The sequence below is a fragment of the Mirounga leonina genome, unplaced genomic scaffold (genome assembly GCF_011800145.1).
Source record: "Mirounga leonina isolate KUSES-001 unplaced genomic scaffold, KU_Mleo_1.0 Mir_114, whole genome shotgun sequence".
Lineage (NCBI taxonomy): Eukaryota > Metazoa > Chordata > Mammalia > Carnivora > Phocidae > Mirounga > Mirounga leonina.
Window position 1 is genome coordinate 27,509,914 of NW_023270265.1, and position 13,995 is coordinate 27,523,908.

The following is a 13,995-nucleotide window of genomic DNA, read 5'->3' on the forward strand; positions in this document are numbered from 1 at the left end:
GGGGGGGGGGGGGGGGGGGGGGGGGGGGGGCGGGGAACAGTGTCTGGTGGGTCTGGATGATGTGGTGGCAATGTCCCATGTGATCCTCTTGCCTGCCCAACTGCTCCTCTGGAGGAGTGACCTGCTGAGACTGAAAGCTTCAGCTAAAGTGACCCCAGCACATTTAATGTCTTCAATTGGATTTAATTTCCAAGCACTTGATTCAATTAACTCAGCAGGAATTGTGGTAGGAGTTCAGGCAGGAGACGGGGACAAGCAGCTAAAAGGATTCTCTCTGGGAGCAATGCCCTGCTCCTGGCTCTCCCCTGGCTCTGGAGGGTTCTCCACAGACCTGGCATAGACATTGGGGCATGGACAGAGCATGGGCAGCCCCTTTAGGGGGTGAATTCTAGATGATGATGGGGTTCCTGTTCAGAGTTCTTAGAACAGATATATGTAAATGGGCCAAGAGATGGACTTTTACAATGGAGGGCAAGGAGTCCTTTGCCTCTGCTTCATGTCCTTGTTCATTTCATAGGAAAGGAGACCATAAGCAGCAAAGGCAAGGGAGGCTATACCTCTCTGAGCCTAACTGGCTTCCACTAGGGCCAGGAGACTTAGGAGGAGAGTGAGGGTAGGCAGGGGTCCCCTAGGCAGACGGGACCAGCACCTGGGAGATTACCTTAACTCTGTCTTTGAGAAATGAGGTCAGAGTAACAGAGATGAAGAAAAGCAAACGAACAAAAGACACTAAAAAGACCGTACCATACAAATCAATTTTTAATAACTTCAACTTGCCACCAGCTTCCAGCTCCAGCTCCTCCGGGGTTTATAACTGTGGAGAACACTACATGCCCCAGGCTGAGCTACGCCATCTAGCGATCAGATGACTCAGCCCCTGATCTCTCAGAAATCTGCGTCTATGTACGGCCGCGGGCTGGTGGGTTCTCTGGAACTCGTGCGTATCTGCTCCATGTTGGAGCCACAACTCCGGTTCCCAGGGAAGGCAAGTACCCTAAAGCGATTTGAGGCTAAGTAGCAATAGCAGTCAGGGAGGTCCCAGACCTGCTCTCACTGCTGGTTTCCTGCACTTACTCCCAGAGTCTTCTTGCGCTGCTTGTTCCCTGCCAGCCTAAGGGCTTTAGAAAGTGCTTTAGAAGGGGGGAATCTCAGAGCAGCTACTCTGAAAGCAGCCAAGGGGTAGGGAAAGCCTACAGTAGTCCAATGGAGGCTGTCCAGAGGAGGAATCATGGGCCAACTTCCCAAAGGCCAGAAGACTCGCCTGTGACCCCACCCTGAATATGGGCAGACAGAATGGCCTCTCCATGATGCTCACCTGGCCCCTTTCAGATGGAGGGCACCCTGCCCCCAGCAGGTTCTCTCCCTTCCAGGCACCAGACCCCAGCAGGAACAGATTCCTCCCCAGAGGAAATTCTTAGGCAGGCTGGCTGTAAACAACAGCCGGGTGAGGGGGCGGAACAGTGGAGGGGAGCTCAGCAGAGGCAGGAGAGGCTCCCAGAGGAGAAGGTGATTGGGAAGGTGGGGAGGCTGCTGGAAAGGGAACCAGCAAAGTAGGCACCTGAGGGCTCCAGAAAACCTGTCAATGTTTATTTCACACACACACCCTAAAGACAGTTTAAACCAGACTGAAAATTAGAAGCTAACGTTGTGACCCTATAGTGCTGACCAATCAATGGGTTGGAAGGCAGGGGAAGCTAACAGGTACTCCTGGTGCCAAGAATCAAATCCAGAAATTGGTGGCCGGACAGCAGGGCATTGGGCAGATTCTAATCTCCAGTCTCCCAGATTTAGAAAGTAGAAAAAAGGTCCTCCATTCCTACCCTACCTTGAGCTGAGCTAAGGGTCCTAACGACTGGACAGAGTGCCTGCAGGGGCAGGGGACACAGATTTCAAACCCAGCTCAGCCCCAGGCCCAAAGAAAGCAGAACTGGCTCCATCTACATTTGAGAGTCTGTTTTCAGAAGCCTTGGAGAACCACTGACTCTCAGGATGTTGGTATCATTCTAAGACTTCCCCCAACAGCCCCTGAAAATTAGTCAGCAGCCACAATTTGTAATCTCAATTGGAAATGTGAGGGGGTATCCAGGGAGCCCATGCTGGAAGTCCCCATATTCTTGAAGGCTTCTCCCTGTGCCCACCCAAACCCTCCCCAAATAAGATTATCCCTGGTTTGCCCCTCCTGGCCCTGCTGTCCAAGCTCCACTGAAGCACGGCCTTCACCGAGAGAACTCGGTATCTGTGTTATTCTCCAACCTTGGGGACAGCCCCTCTCCCCTCAGTCCCCCTGCAGCCCAGGAGCCTCATGGGTAAGGGCAGTCAGCAGCTGCTCAGATATGCGTGGCCTCAGGAGATAGTGGAGAACTCCTTGAGCAGGACTTCCTGGCTGAGTGTGTGGAAGGCCAGGTTTCTCCGGACGTTGGTGCTAATGGATCGAACCTGGGAAAAGGTTGGGGAAGGTGAGAGGGCATAGGCAGAGAGAAAACAGAGGAGAGAGTTGGTTACACACAACAGAGGGCAGTGCCTGAGGGACAAAGCCAAGATGCAGTGCTACATGTTTCTCTCTTAGGAGATGAACCTTAACAGCTATCATTTCTGCAGGTAAATCAGCAAACAGTTACGTATAAGTGGAAGGAAAGAAGAGGGGCTGAGAGATAGAAACTTTAGTGGATGTGAGAAGAGCATCTGACCTGAAGAAGTAGAGGTAAGCACAGACAGGGAAGGAGGGTGAGCTCAGGCCTTTGTCTTTGCCTTGGCCATGCAGAGGGGGACTGGTCTGGTCAGTGGTCTGACAGAGGAGGAGAAAATGATGCCAGAGAATGCATTTCTGATCTTCTCACTCTGTTTATCTACTTTCCTGGGTTGGAAAGAACACCTAGAGATGCAGCCCCTGTCTGGCATAGATGGCAGGAGTACGATCCAAGGAGGCCAATGACCGGAAGCGGGTCATACAGCTTGTGAGCCCCAGGCTTGGAAGCAGGACCCAGGTTTAACTCCCAGTCCAGCACTCTTTCCATACCACAAAGAAGCCCCCCTGCTTTAGAGAAATGACTGGGGCATATCCCTGTGTGTGCCCACTGCTCCCCTCACGTGCTTTCTTCCCATAGACTGAGACCCTTGCAGGAAGGGTTGCCCATATCAGTGGGGGAAAGGACCTGTGGAGAAGGAGTCAAAGGGCCAGACTTCTCTGAGTGGGTTCTAGGAGAAATCTATCGCACTCTTGAAGGAGCATCGTTCATGGGAAACAGAAGTGAATGGTGCATGAGAGACAAAGTGGGGGAAAAAGGAGAAAAAGCATGCGTATCTACCCTGGGCCTCAAAGACCAGGGAGCTTTCCTCCAATTTCTGCTTAGCTGTGGGAAATGTAATGAAGTCATTAGGCAGGAGGCAGAGGAAAGGGCAGCATGGCAACCAGCAGGCAGCTCAAGGCCATTAGCTCCAAGTCAGACCAGACCCTCTTTGCTCCCCTGTGTCAGAGGTATAGCTATAAGGAGAATTGAGTCAGGCGTGCCTAGTACCAAAGGGCCTGAGACAGAGCTCCCCTAACTCTCTCCTCCACAGTCTTTTCATCTCCAATGTCCTACTCTCTTTGTGAAATCTGCACCCCTAGTAAAACCCCCACATCAACTTCAGACTTGCCATGCACCCCATAAAGATGCTCGAATCTGCTCTCTTTATATAAATGGCTTCCCCCTGTTCCCAACTCACTCACTTGCAGAGCAGATCTTCCTCACCCTGGGCAAGTCCAAAATCTCAGGCATCTCACATCAGGGTCAGAGCTGGACTGTGTTTAGTACAAGACAGATAATCTACAACCCCGCACCTTCATCACGAACACGGCAGGGGGAGGAGGCGCGTTCTACCCCAGCAGCGGGAGGGCTGAGCTATGGGAAGGAGGTGTGGCGTGTCCTGGTCTCAGCCCCCAGCCACAATGTTCATTTACAACCAGGCGGGTGGAGTGGCAGGACTGAGACAGGCAGGTCTAGCTTTTCCCGAGAGCAGCTCTGAGCACAGGGCACGACAGAGACCATCAACAGGGAGAGCCGGGTTCTGTGGCAGTGTTGACTGGGGGTGGAGGAGGAGGCAGAGCAAATGCTCACTGGCTCCAGGTGGCCACGGGTGGGGGCTGCAGGCAGCTGAGTGACTGGAAAGGGGGGTGGGGATGGGGAGTGAAGACTGGAGAACTAGACTGGGAGGGCACTCAGACCAGAAGCCGGTTAGGAATTTAGGAAGAAGTGTTGCATAAGGAGGAGAAGAATCAATGATTCTCATTAGTTGCTTGGAGGACAGGATAAGGAGTAATGAGCCAGAGCTGCCATTGCGAACACACATCCAACCCCAGGCCCAGCTGGAGCTGTTCAAGGGCTGTCTCCGTGGCTGCAGAAGAGAGATGGACGGGCAATGCTGCCTCAGAGAACCCTAACCCTCACCCTTGCCCCCCTGGCACCAGTACCCTGGGGAGTATCTTCCCTCACTGCCTGGTCCTGGGCTGCTTTGGAAGAGAAGTTCCACACGCAATCTCAGCAGACCCCTCAAGTCTTACTTCATCAGCCTTTGGCAAACTGTGGTTGTTCCCTAGATGCCCAGCTGCACGGTATAACCCACTGGCTGGGAAAGGGCCCTCAAGAGACATAGGCAGAGATGGAGGCAGGGCAGACTCACCAGCTCTTTGAAGAAGGCAGCTTCCTTGTGCTGCTCTGAGTAGCGTTCATGCTGATCCAGGCCATCCTGCAGCTTCAGTGTGAGCGTGTCATAGTTGGCCCGTACTACCTCGAGCACCTGGGGAGGTCAAGGGCCAGGCAGGACTTAGGCCATTCAAAGCCTATGTCACTCGGGCCCCACGCCCCTCATGCTGCCCTTGGGGGTTGGATTCAGTCCCTCCACAGACTATGCTCACTACTTATCACCCAGAAAAAAGTCTGGCCTCAGCAATTCCTCAAGTTTCTGGGACCATTTTTTTAAAAAAGATTTTATTTATTTATTTGACAGAGAGAGCGAGCAAGCACACAAGCAGGGGGAACAGCAGAGGGAGAGGGAGAAGCAGGCTTCCCTCTGAGCAGGGAGCCCGATGTAGGGCTCGATCCCAGGACCCTGGGATCATGACCTGAGCCAAAGGCAGAGGTTTAACCAACTGAGCCACCCAGGCGCCCTCTGGGACCATTTTCTAATCTCTTCTCTTCCTGGCTTTTCCTGACCCATCCCTCCTGGCCACCAAGGCTGTTTACTCTGGCTATGGTAAAAGAGCACAAGAAGAAGTGACAGAACAGTGAGTGTCTGAGCTCAGCAGCATCCTGATACCATAAATGTGTTCTCAGCCATATCTTGCAGCTTTCTTTGGCCAGGTTGTCACAGTTGCTGAGTAAGACTTTGCCAATGTCTCCTTTTTCCCTTTCTGGGAACCACATTTCTTCAGTCCCGGGATGTTCCTCAGCACCATCTGCCACTTGTTTTCATCTCTCCATGCCAACTCAGTCTTCCCATCCATTGCCTGGATCGAACTTTTGGGCCTTCCAGCCTTGGGATGTCGGGGACACTTTCTTGACTAAGCTACAGCTGACTGCATCTTTTGTTCTGATGAGGGGTCTCTCCCCTTTCTCTAACTTTCTATGGGGGGTGGATTCAGACCTCCACTGACTCCAGGAACCTTGGATCTCTGTGGTTCCAAAAGGAAGTTCTGATGTGACTTCAGTTGTTAAGACCATGAATTAAAGGCAAGGACACTTAGGGGGAAAGGCACTACATCAATATAGAAGTGAGCTGGGCAGAAAGGAGAGACCAGGAGAGGGAAAGACTGTTCACTGTGGTAATCTGGGCGCTAGCTATTTTGTAACTGGATCTGACTAGGGAGCGAAGTCTATGACGTCATGGAGAGCTCCCAGCTCAGTAAGGAACTTGGGAGGAATGAGTGAGGCTTAATTCTTTTTTTTTTTAAAGATTTTATTTATTTATTTGCCAGAGGGAGAGAGAGAGAGAGAGAGAGCACGAGCAGGGGGAGTGGCAGGCAGAAGGAGAAGCAGGCTTCCCGCTGAGCAGGGAGCCCAATGCAGGACTCGATCCCAAGACCCTGGGATCATGACCTGAGCAGAAGGCAGACACTCAACCGACTGAGCCACTCAGGAGTCCCATTGTGAGGCTTAATTCTAACAGAAGGTAGGGGTGAAGAGAATAAGCTAGAGTCAGGACTGGTCAGAGGGTTTGAAGATGGCCTCCTGAGGGGCACAAAGTACCTCTAGGCTGTTCTCACCAATTCAGTCTTGTACCAGGACATACTTCTCTTGGTAGCAAACACTTCTACCTGCCAAGAATTTCTGAGGGGAGAGTAATGATGGTGAACACAGGGAGGGCTGTGTCCTCAAGTTTGGGGGGGGGAAGGGACAGCTAGGGCAAAGATCTGGCCTAGGCTCCACGCTCAGTCTCCTTTCCTCCAGACACTCAGCTCCTGAAGGTCCCTCTGCCTATGTCCCACGGACCCTATTATCGGCTGGCTCCTTTGCTTCTAATTCCATTTGTCAGCTCTGTCAGCAGGAGGACCAGTACTCAGCAATGGCAGTCACCCACAAAGTAATCCAGCCCTTTCATGCATGTGGGCTGTGCTTGCAGCTGAAATATCTATAGCCAAGGTCTTGGCCCAGAAGTGAATGTCTCAAACCCTGAAAAAAGCAAAATTCCTCCAAGATGGAACCGGCCCCTAGGAACCAGACAGAACAGAATAATACATGCATTCCCTAACCCTGAACTCTGGGCAGCCTCAGCAATGCCTATGACCAAGCATCCTGGGCTCAGTCTTCCCTAAGGGATATCAGGTTAAGACAAATACCATGCTAAAGCCAATTCTAAGAAGGTGCAGCATGTCAAGAGATGCTACATCCTGGGGCGCCTGGGTGGCTCAGTCGTTACGCATCTGCCTTTGGCTCAGGTCATGGTCCCGGAGTCCTGGGATCGAGCCCCCGCATCGGGCTCCCTGCTCAGCGGGAAGCCTGCTTCTCCCTCTCCCACTCCCCCTGCTTGTGTTCCCTCTTTCGCTGTGTCTCTCTTATCAAATAAATGGGTGGAATCTTTAAAAAAAAAAAAGGAGAGACGCTACATCCTGAGAGCCTCAGGCCTCAGGCCATGCTGCCCCGATCACCTGGGCTTTCTCCTCTTGCCACGGCCAAGTGGAAGGTCTAAGATCTCACTCAGAACAGGGATTTTTCATTTCCCAACAAATTTGGCTTTTGTCAGAAGAATTTAGTTCAGGGGCGCCTGGGTGGCTCAGTTGTTAAGCGTCTGCCTTCGGCTCAGGTCATGATCCCAGGGTCCTGGGATGGAGCCCCGCATTGGACTCCCTGCTCGGCAGGAAGCCTGCTTCTCCCTCTCCCACTCCCCCTGCTTGTGTTCCCTCTCTCGCTGTGTCTCTCTCTGTCAAATAAATAAATAAAATCTTTAAAAAAAAAAAAAAAGAAGAAGAAGAATTTAGTTCAGTTTTTTTAAGGGAGGTGAAAGCAGAGAAGGTCCTTGAGCTATCAGTTCCTTGGAAGGAAACCAGAGGCCTGGCTGGACTTAGTGCATGATCTCAGCTCTCCTCTTATCCAGGTCTTACTTCCTTTCTTCTTTTTTCCCCCACAGGTAAGCTGCCCTTCAATTCACTCAGCCTCTTCCATCTCCCACCCTACTCACCTCTCTTAAATTCCCAGGAGAACAAGATATTCTAAGTTCAGGTCTGGGCCCTAGCCCACTTGGGACTCTGGAGCAGTAGGGCTACCTTCCTATTCTAGGACTTTGCTTTCTGTAGCTTCAGACTCTAGGAACATAACCCATTTGGGCTTCACATTCCACACTGGCCTGGGACATGGCAAAGGGCAGTACTCAGGCAGAAGGCAATCTCCCAGAGTGCCTGTATCTTAGGTTTTACCACAATTTGCAGTCTCTGGCTTCTATCTCCCCAGTGCAAGCCCACCTTCTGTCATCAGGTTGTTGGGCTTATGGGCTTCCTAGAACCACCTCAGCTCAAGGCAGCTCCAAAAGCAGAAAAACATCAACAAGCCATAGGCTCTCTGAGGAGTCCTCACACCCCCACATATGGCCCTCAGTAGACAGAAGCCTGGATCCTGGCAAAGGACCTAATATTAAGAAAGAGAACTTAGGGGCACCTGGGTGGCTCAGTTGGTTAAGCGACTGCCTTCGGCTCAGGTCATGATCCTGGAGTCCCGGGATTGAGTCCCACGTCAGGCTCCCTGCTCAGCGGGGAGTCTGCTTCTCCCTCTGACCCTCCCCCTCTCATGCTCTCTGTCTCCCATTCTCTCTCTCAGATAAATAAATAAAACCTTAAAAAAAAAAAAGAGAGAGAACTTAATTGGGAATCCCACTCTTTTTTTATTAACATATAATGTATGTGGGTACAGGTCTGTGATTCATCAGTCTTACAAATTCACAGTACTCACCATAGCACATACCACTCTTACTACGGATCTCAGACAATTTACCTAACCTCTTTGAGCCCCAGCCTGTCTCTCTCTATAAAATGGATTTTCTTTTTTAGATTTTTATTTATTTATTTGAGAGAGAAAGAGAGAGCATGAGTGGGGAGAGGGGCAGAAGGAGAAGCAGGCTGAGCAGGGAGCCTGATACAGGACTTGATCCCGGGACTCCGGGATCATGACCTGAGCTGAAGGCAGACACTCAACCGACTCAGCCACTCAGGCATCCCTATAAAATGGAATTTGAAGTCACCTTCCTAAAAGGACATGGGAATAAACGTTTTGATTCCTGAAAGTAACATACAACTGATAAAAACATTATCATCCCAATGGCTACACAGCTACCTGGACAGCTCTGGGGACTCAAGAGGAACTGTCTTCACAGCCCAGGAAGTACTCACCTATTTCAAACTAAGCCAAAGAACCTATGTGTATAAATAATTCTTCACCACAAAGGAATATCTTCTGGATTTAAGTGGAAGACACAAATGGCCTCAGTTTCAAAGATCATATGCCCTCTTCTTTGACTTGAAATACTCTGCCTCAGGTGAGGGAAGAACAAACTGGGAGTGGGGTAGGGACCTAAACCCCTCCTGAGGTCTCTAGAGAAGGGCCTGACATAGGCTTTAAGGTCAGAGAGACATAAATTTTGGTTCCATATCAACCACTAGTGAGCTCTGTAAACTTATACACATTACTTAATCTCTTTGAGCCTCAGTTTTCTTATCTGTAAAATGGGGATAACACTACCTATACTGTAAGCTTATAAAGCTGATATAAGCATGATACGAGATGGTGGTCCAATGTCTGGCACATAAGGAATAGTCAGTAAATGGTTACTAATTTTACAATGAAAAGTTCTTTCTGGTATCTCCAGATAGTTCTAACCATAAGCCAGGAGATAGGGCCTTGCACATCTTCATTCAGATTCTAGTAAAGAAGAAACCTAATTTCTCTATTCAATATGAAAGCAGGCTTCCATAATGACCCCACTATCCTGAGTGTAACTGGCAATGCATTAGCAAGAAGTCAAAGAGTGTCCAGTACCCACTGCTTAACAATCTTGGTGTAATGCAAGAGGATACAGGTTAAAGAAAAACTGCCCAGAGAGGCCAGTTTTGCATAATACAGGTTGTCAGGCTCCTGGCCATGTCAGGATCAGGAGGGAGAGAGATCCCAGGGCAAAAAGTTTGTTTTGTTATTTAAAAAAAAAGTTAGTTCAAAATTGCTGAGGTTTCAGACACACACACCTTTCCCCAAGCACATACGATAGGCATTACCCACAGACTATTCAGTAGCCTGTGCCCCATTTTTTATTTTATTTTTTTTTAGCAGAGCCTTTGAAATGGGAAGTAACTTCTAGCCTAAAAATAGCAGCAAAGGAGAATCACCAATGGAAAAGTTCCTGGCAAATGGCTATCCAATCTTGATGTCAGAGGTCTATGCCTTGTCCCTAAAAAATTGCTTAGTCTCAAATCTCTGATGTACTGAATTCCCAGAAGGAGAATTAGCAGACAAATAAGTAATAGGATGTGACATGACAGCAAACTTAGGTTCATTACCTTCTCAATCTGAACTGACATCTACAGTATAACCTATTTGGGGAGAGTACATAAGGCTGCCACCAGCCCACGTCCAGCCCGGGCAACATATACGGCTTTCCCTATTAGACAGGCGGCCAAATGAGGATGAAAGCACAAGATGACAATAGAGACTTCTTATAGAAGAGGACATAAACATGGAATCTATCAAGCTTGCAGTGGGGTGTAATAGAAAGAGGCTACAGAGTTAGAGAAACCTGGGTTCATATCTTGGCAGCATCATCTAGCACTTATATGACCTTGACCTGTCTAAGCTTTAGTTTTTTTATCAGTAAAACAGTCATCATACAATTTTTTAATAATATTATGAAGATTAGAGATAATACATGAAATAAACATAAAAATATAAATCATAAGATCTAGCCAACAGAAGGTGCCAATGAATGACGGCGAATGAGATTGAAACAAAAAGAGAACTGGAAATAGGAAATACTTGATGCATTCGAATAAGATGAATGAGGTGGTGAAATGGTGGCCAGGAAGGTCTGGAGCTCCCACTAATATATAAGGAGAGTGATATGAAAGGCAACCGTACCTCTTTTTGCCAAAGTGTTACTATGGGGACAGAACCATAGAAATAATAGTTCTGGAAGGAACCTTTGAAATCACCTACCTAATCCATGGCTCTCATTTCACAGTTGAAGAAACAGATGTCCAGAAAGATTGTAAAGTACCCAAAAACACAAAGCTGGAATTAGACAAGAGAGTCTTCTGACTCCCAATCCAGTGCTCTTCCTATATTGGCAAGCTAGTTTAACCTGGGGCACATTCCTTAGTTTACAGGCTAAGCTTAATTTTTCAGAGAACAAACATTCAAGGAATTCAAACTCACTCCTAAGAAGTGGGAAGCATGATCTGTAGAGAGCTGGAAAGATAATCTGGTGAAAGCCTGGTTTGATGCTTAAGTTTTCATTATTACCAGGTCCCTCAGGGCTCCAGGACTTGTCAGTTTCCACCAACAGCAGCTGAAGATCCTGCTCAGCCCTGCTGTAGTTGGTATCAACTACCACCAAAACTATACAGACCACTCCAAACTCATTATCAGCAAAATCTAGTTTGGGTTGCTATTTTATTTTTATTATTTTTATTTTAGAAAGAGAGAGAGAACACAAGCATGAGGGGCAGAGGGAGAAGGAGAGAGACTCTCAAGCAGACTGCACTGAGCATGGAGCCCACACAGGGCTCACTCTCAGGACCCTGAGAATCATGATCTGAGCCGAAACTAAGAGTCGGACACTCAACCGACTGCACCACCCAGGCGCCCCTGGGTTGCTATTTTAATTATTTAGTACTCATTTAGAAGCTTGAAGTACAAAGGTCTTTAATCTTTCATGGGCTTCTTTGGCTGCAGCCATCAGGTGGTCTCCAGGCTTGGGACTCGGGGTGTTAAAAAGATTCAATGAGGGGCAAATAGGTGGCTCAGTCGATTAAGCGTCTGCCTTTGGCTCAAGTCATGATTTCAGGGTCCTGGGATACAGTCCGTGTTGGGCTCTCTGCTCAGCCTCCCTGCTCAGTGGGGAGTCTGCTTCTCCCTCTCCTGGTCCCCCTCCCCCTACTCATGCTTGCTGTCTCTCAAATAAATAAATAAAATCTTTTTTTTCCCAATGATTTTTATTTATTTATTTGACAGAGAGAGAGACAGCGAGAGAGGGAACACAAGCAGAGGGAGTGGGAAAGAGAGAAGCAGGCTTCCCACTGAGCAGGGAGCCCAATGTAGGGCTCGACCCCAGGACCCTGAGATCATGACCTGAGCCGAAGGCAGTCGCTTAACCAACTGAGCCACCCAGGCGCCCCTAAATAAAATCTTAAAAAAAAAAAAAAAAAGATTCAATGAATACCTTCTACAATGTGACCCCTCCCCCTCTTTTTAAAGTAAGCTCTATGGCCAACATAGGGCTCAAACTCATGACTCCGAGATCAAGAGTCCCAGGATTCACCGACTGAGCCACCCAGGAGCCCCTAAATACATTCTACAATGAATGCTCATACCTCAAGGCCAATTTTCCATTCTCTGAAGGAGACTGTAACTACTCCATTCCCACTTCCATGCGCTTCTCTTTTACCCTGCCAAACCCCCCTATCATAGAAAAATTAATCTCTGGATGATTTGAAACAGATAGAGTAATTGTAAGGAGGAAAGATGATAAAGGCTTTTTAGAGGATTTTCATGATAATCTCCATCTATCTCTCCCACTGGACTCTGGCTATTTGCTCTATTTCAGATGTTTATTCACTAGTTAGAGACTATGATTTTTTTTGGCTCTATTTTTTTTTCCATAAGGTGGGAAAAGACAGCTTGAGAGATTAGGCTCTGAAACCACAAACAAGAACATCACCAGGCGTAACTCTGCATATTGCCTTTGCTTCTCTCTCTCAGGGTTTGAGAGAGCTGACCAAGTACTGCTTATTCTACGAGCTGATGACAGAGAAATAATGAAAGAATTTGGTCCATGGCAAGTTGTTGGGAAATGAAATTAATCCCTTGCAATGGTTCCACCTTTGGGACAAACCTATCCTGGTGCCCAGAGAACCAAAAAGACTGGACTAAAAAGGTTTGCTCTCCATGCCACCTGTCTAAACTGTTCATTGCTGTAGCATAATGTCCTATCTCTAAAGAAATAGTGCTGAGCAGAGTAGGCCTTCAACAACAGTCAGTGGCAAATGGATTGCTAGAGGGTAGAGGAGTGGCCAAGTAGCTGCAGGCAGTTTTTATGGTAAATGCAGACTGAGATCTTCCTCTCATTGTCCCTGGAAGAACACACTGAGTCAGCCAGGAAGTCTGAAAACATTTTCCTTCTACCGAGTAAACTTCCTGAAACTCAAAGGAAGATACCCTTTCCTCTAAAAATGAGAATGACCTACTCAAGGCACTGCCTAGCTCCCTTCTCTGAATCTGTTATAGGGCTGAATTGCTCTGTAAATTCTGGCAAGAGACTGAAGAGAAATTGCAGGTCTGATCCTTCCTTTTTCTCTGAAAGGACCTAATCTGTGTAGCCACCCATCTTTCCTCTACTCTTCCCAAACCAGACCTTCCCCAGAACTGGTGATGTGGAGGAGGAACAAGCTTCTCTTCTCCCAGAAGCAATAAAGGGCTGTCCCTAACCTTGCGATTTCACCAGTGTAAGGGCAGCCTCTCAGTGGCAATCCCACAGGTAACTGGTACGGTGCTGGACTGCATGGAAGCGGAATTCGGGTGATAAAGAAGCAAAAAGACAATTCCTCCTCCTCCCTAATCCATATTTATTCTTCCAAGTTCAGAACTAGCTGAACAAGAAGCACTGCAAAGATGTTCTCCAAGTAAAGACCTTGATGGATCACTACTGGGTCTAGCTGTACTTGGGCCCTGAAAAAGAGTTTCAACCAATAGCTACTAATTTTCAAAAGAACATAGTCTGAAGTATGGCTGTATTTCACTCTCATGTGGAATTTAAGAAACACAAGAAAAAAAACGATTAAAGGAAAAAAGAGAGACAAACCAAAAAACAGACTCCTCACTAGAGAGAAAAAACTGGTGGTTGCTGGAGCAGAGGTGGGTCAGGGATGGGTGAGATAGAAGGGGATTAAGAGGACAATTACCTTTTTTTTTTTTTTAAGATTTTATTCATTTATTTGAGAGACGAGAGTGCGAGAGAGAGAAAGCAGGAGACGGGGAGGGTCAAAGGGAGAAGCAGACTCCCCACTGAGTGGCGAGCCCAATGCGACACTCGATCCTAGGACTCCAGGATCATGACCTGAGCTGAAGACAGATGCCCAACCGACTGAGCCACCCAGGCGCCCTAGAGGACATTTATCTTGATGAGCACTGAGTAATGCATGGAATTGTTGAATCACTATAGTGTACAACTGAAACTAAAATAACACTGTATGTTAATTATACTGGAATTAAAAAAAAAAAAAAAAAGTACGGCTCTAGAGTTAGCCTGCCTGAACTCATCCTAGCT

General features: G+C 48.1%; 1 protein-coding gene across 3 annotated transcripts in view; it reads right to left on the reverse strand.

Moving 5' to 3' along the window:
• Positions 1-1,566: 1,566 nt before the first annotated feature.
• Positions 1,567-13,995, reverse strand: part of ARMH3 (armadillo like helical domain containing 3) — a 178,088-nt gene continuing 165,659 nt past the window's right edge. For all 3 annotated transcript variants that reach the window (XM_035027774.1, XM_035027759.1, XM_035027768.1), the window contains 2 exons: positions 4,660-4,776; positions 1,567-2,436 (listed from right to left, as the gene is read on the reverse strand). In XM_035027774.1, coding sequence (XP_034883665.1) covers positions 2,344-2,436; positions 4,660-4,776 — 210 coding nt within the window. In that variant the 3' untranslated portion in view covers positions 1,567-2,343. The remainder of the gene's footprint in view (positions 2,437-4,659; positions 4,777-13,995) is intronic.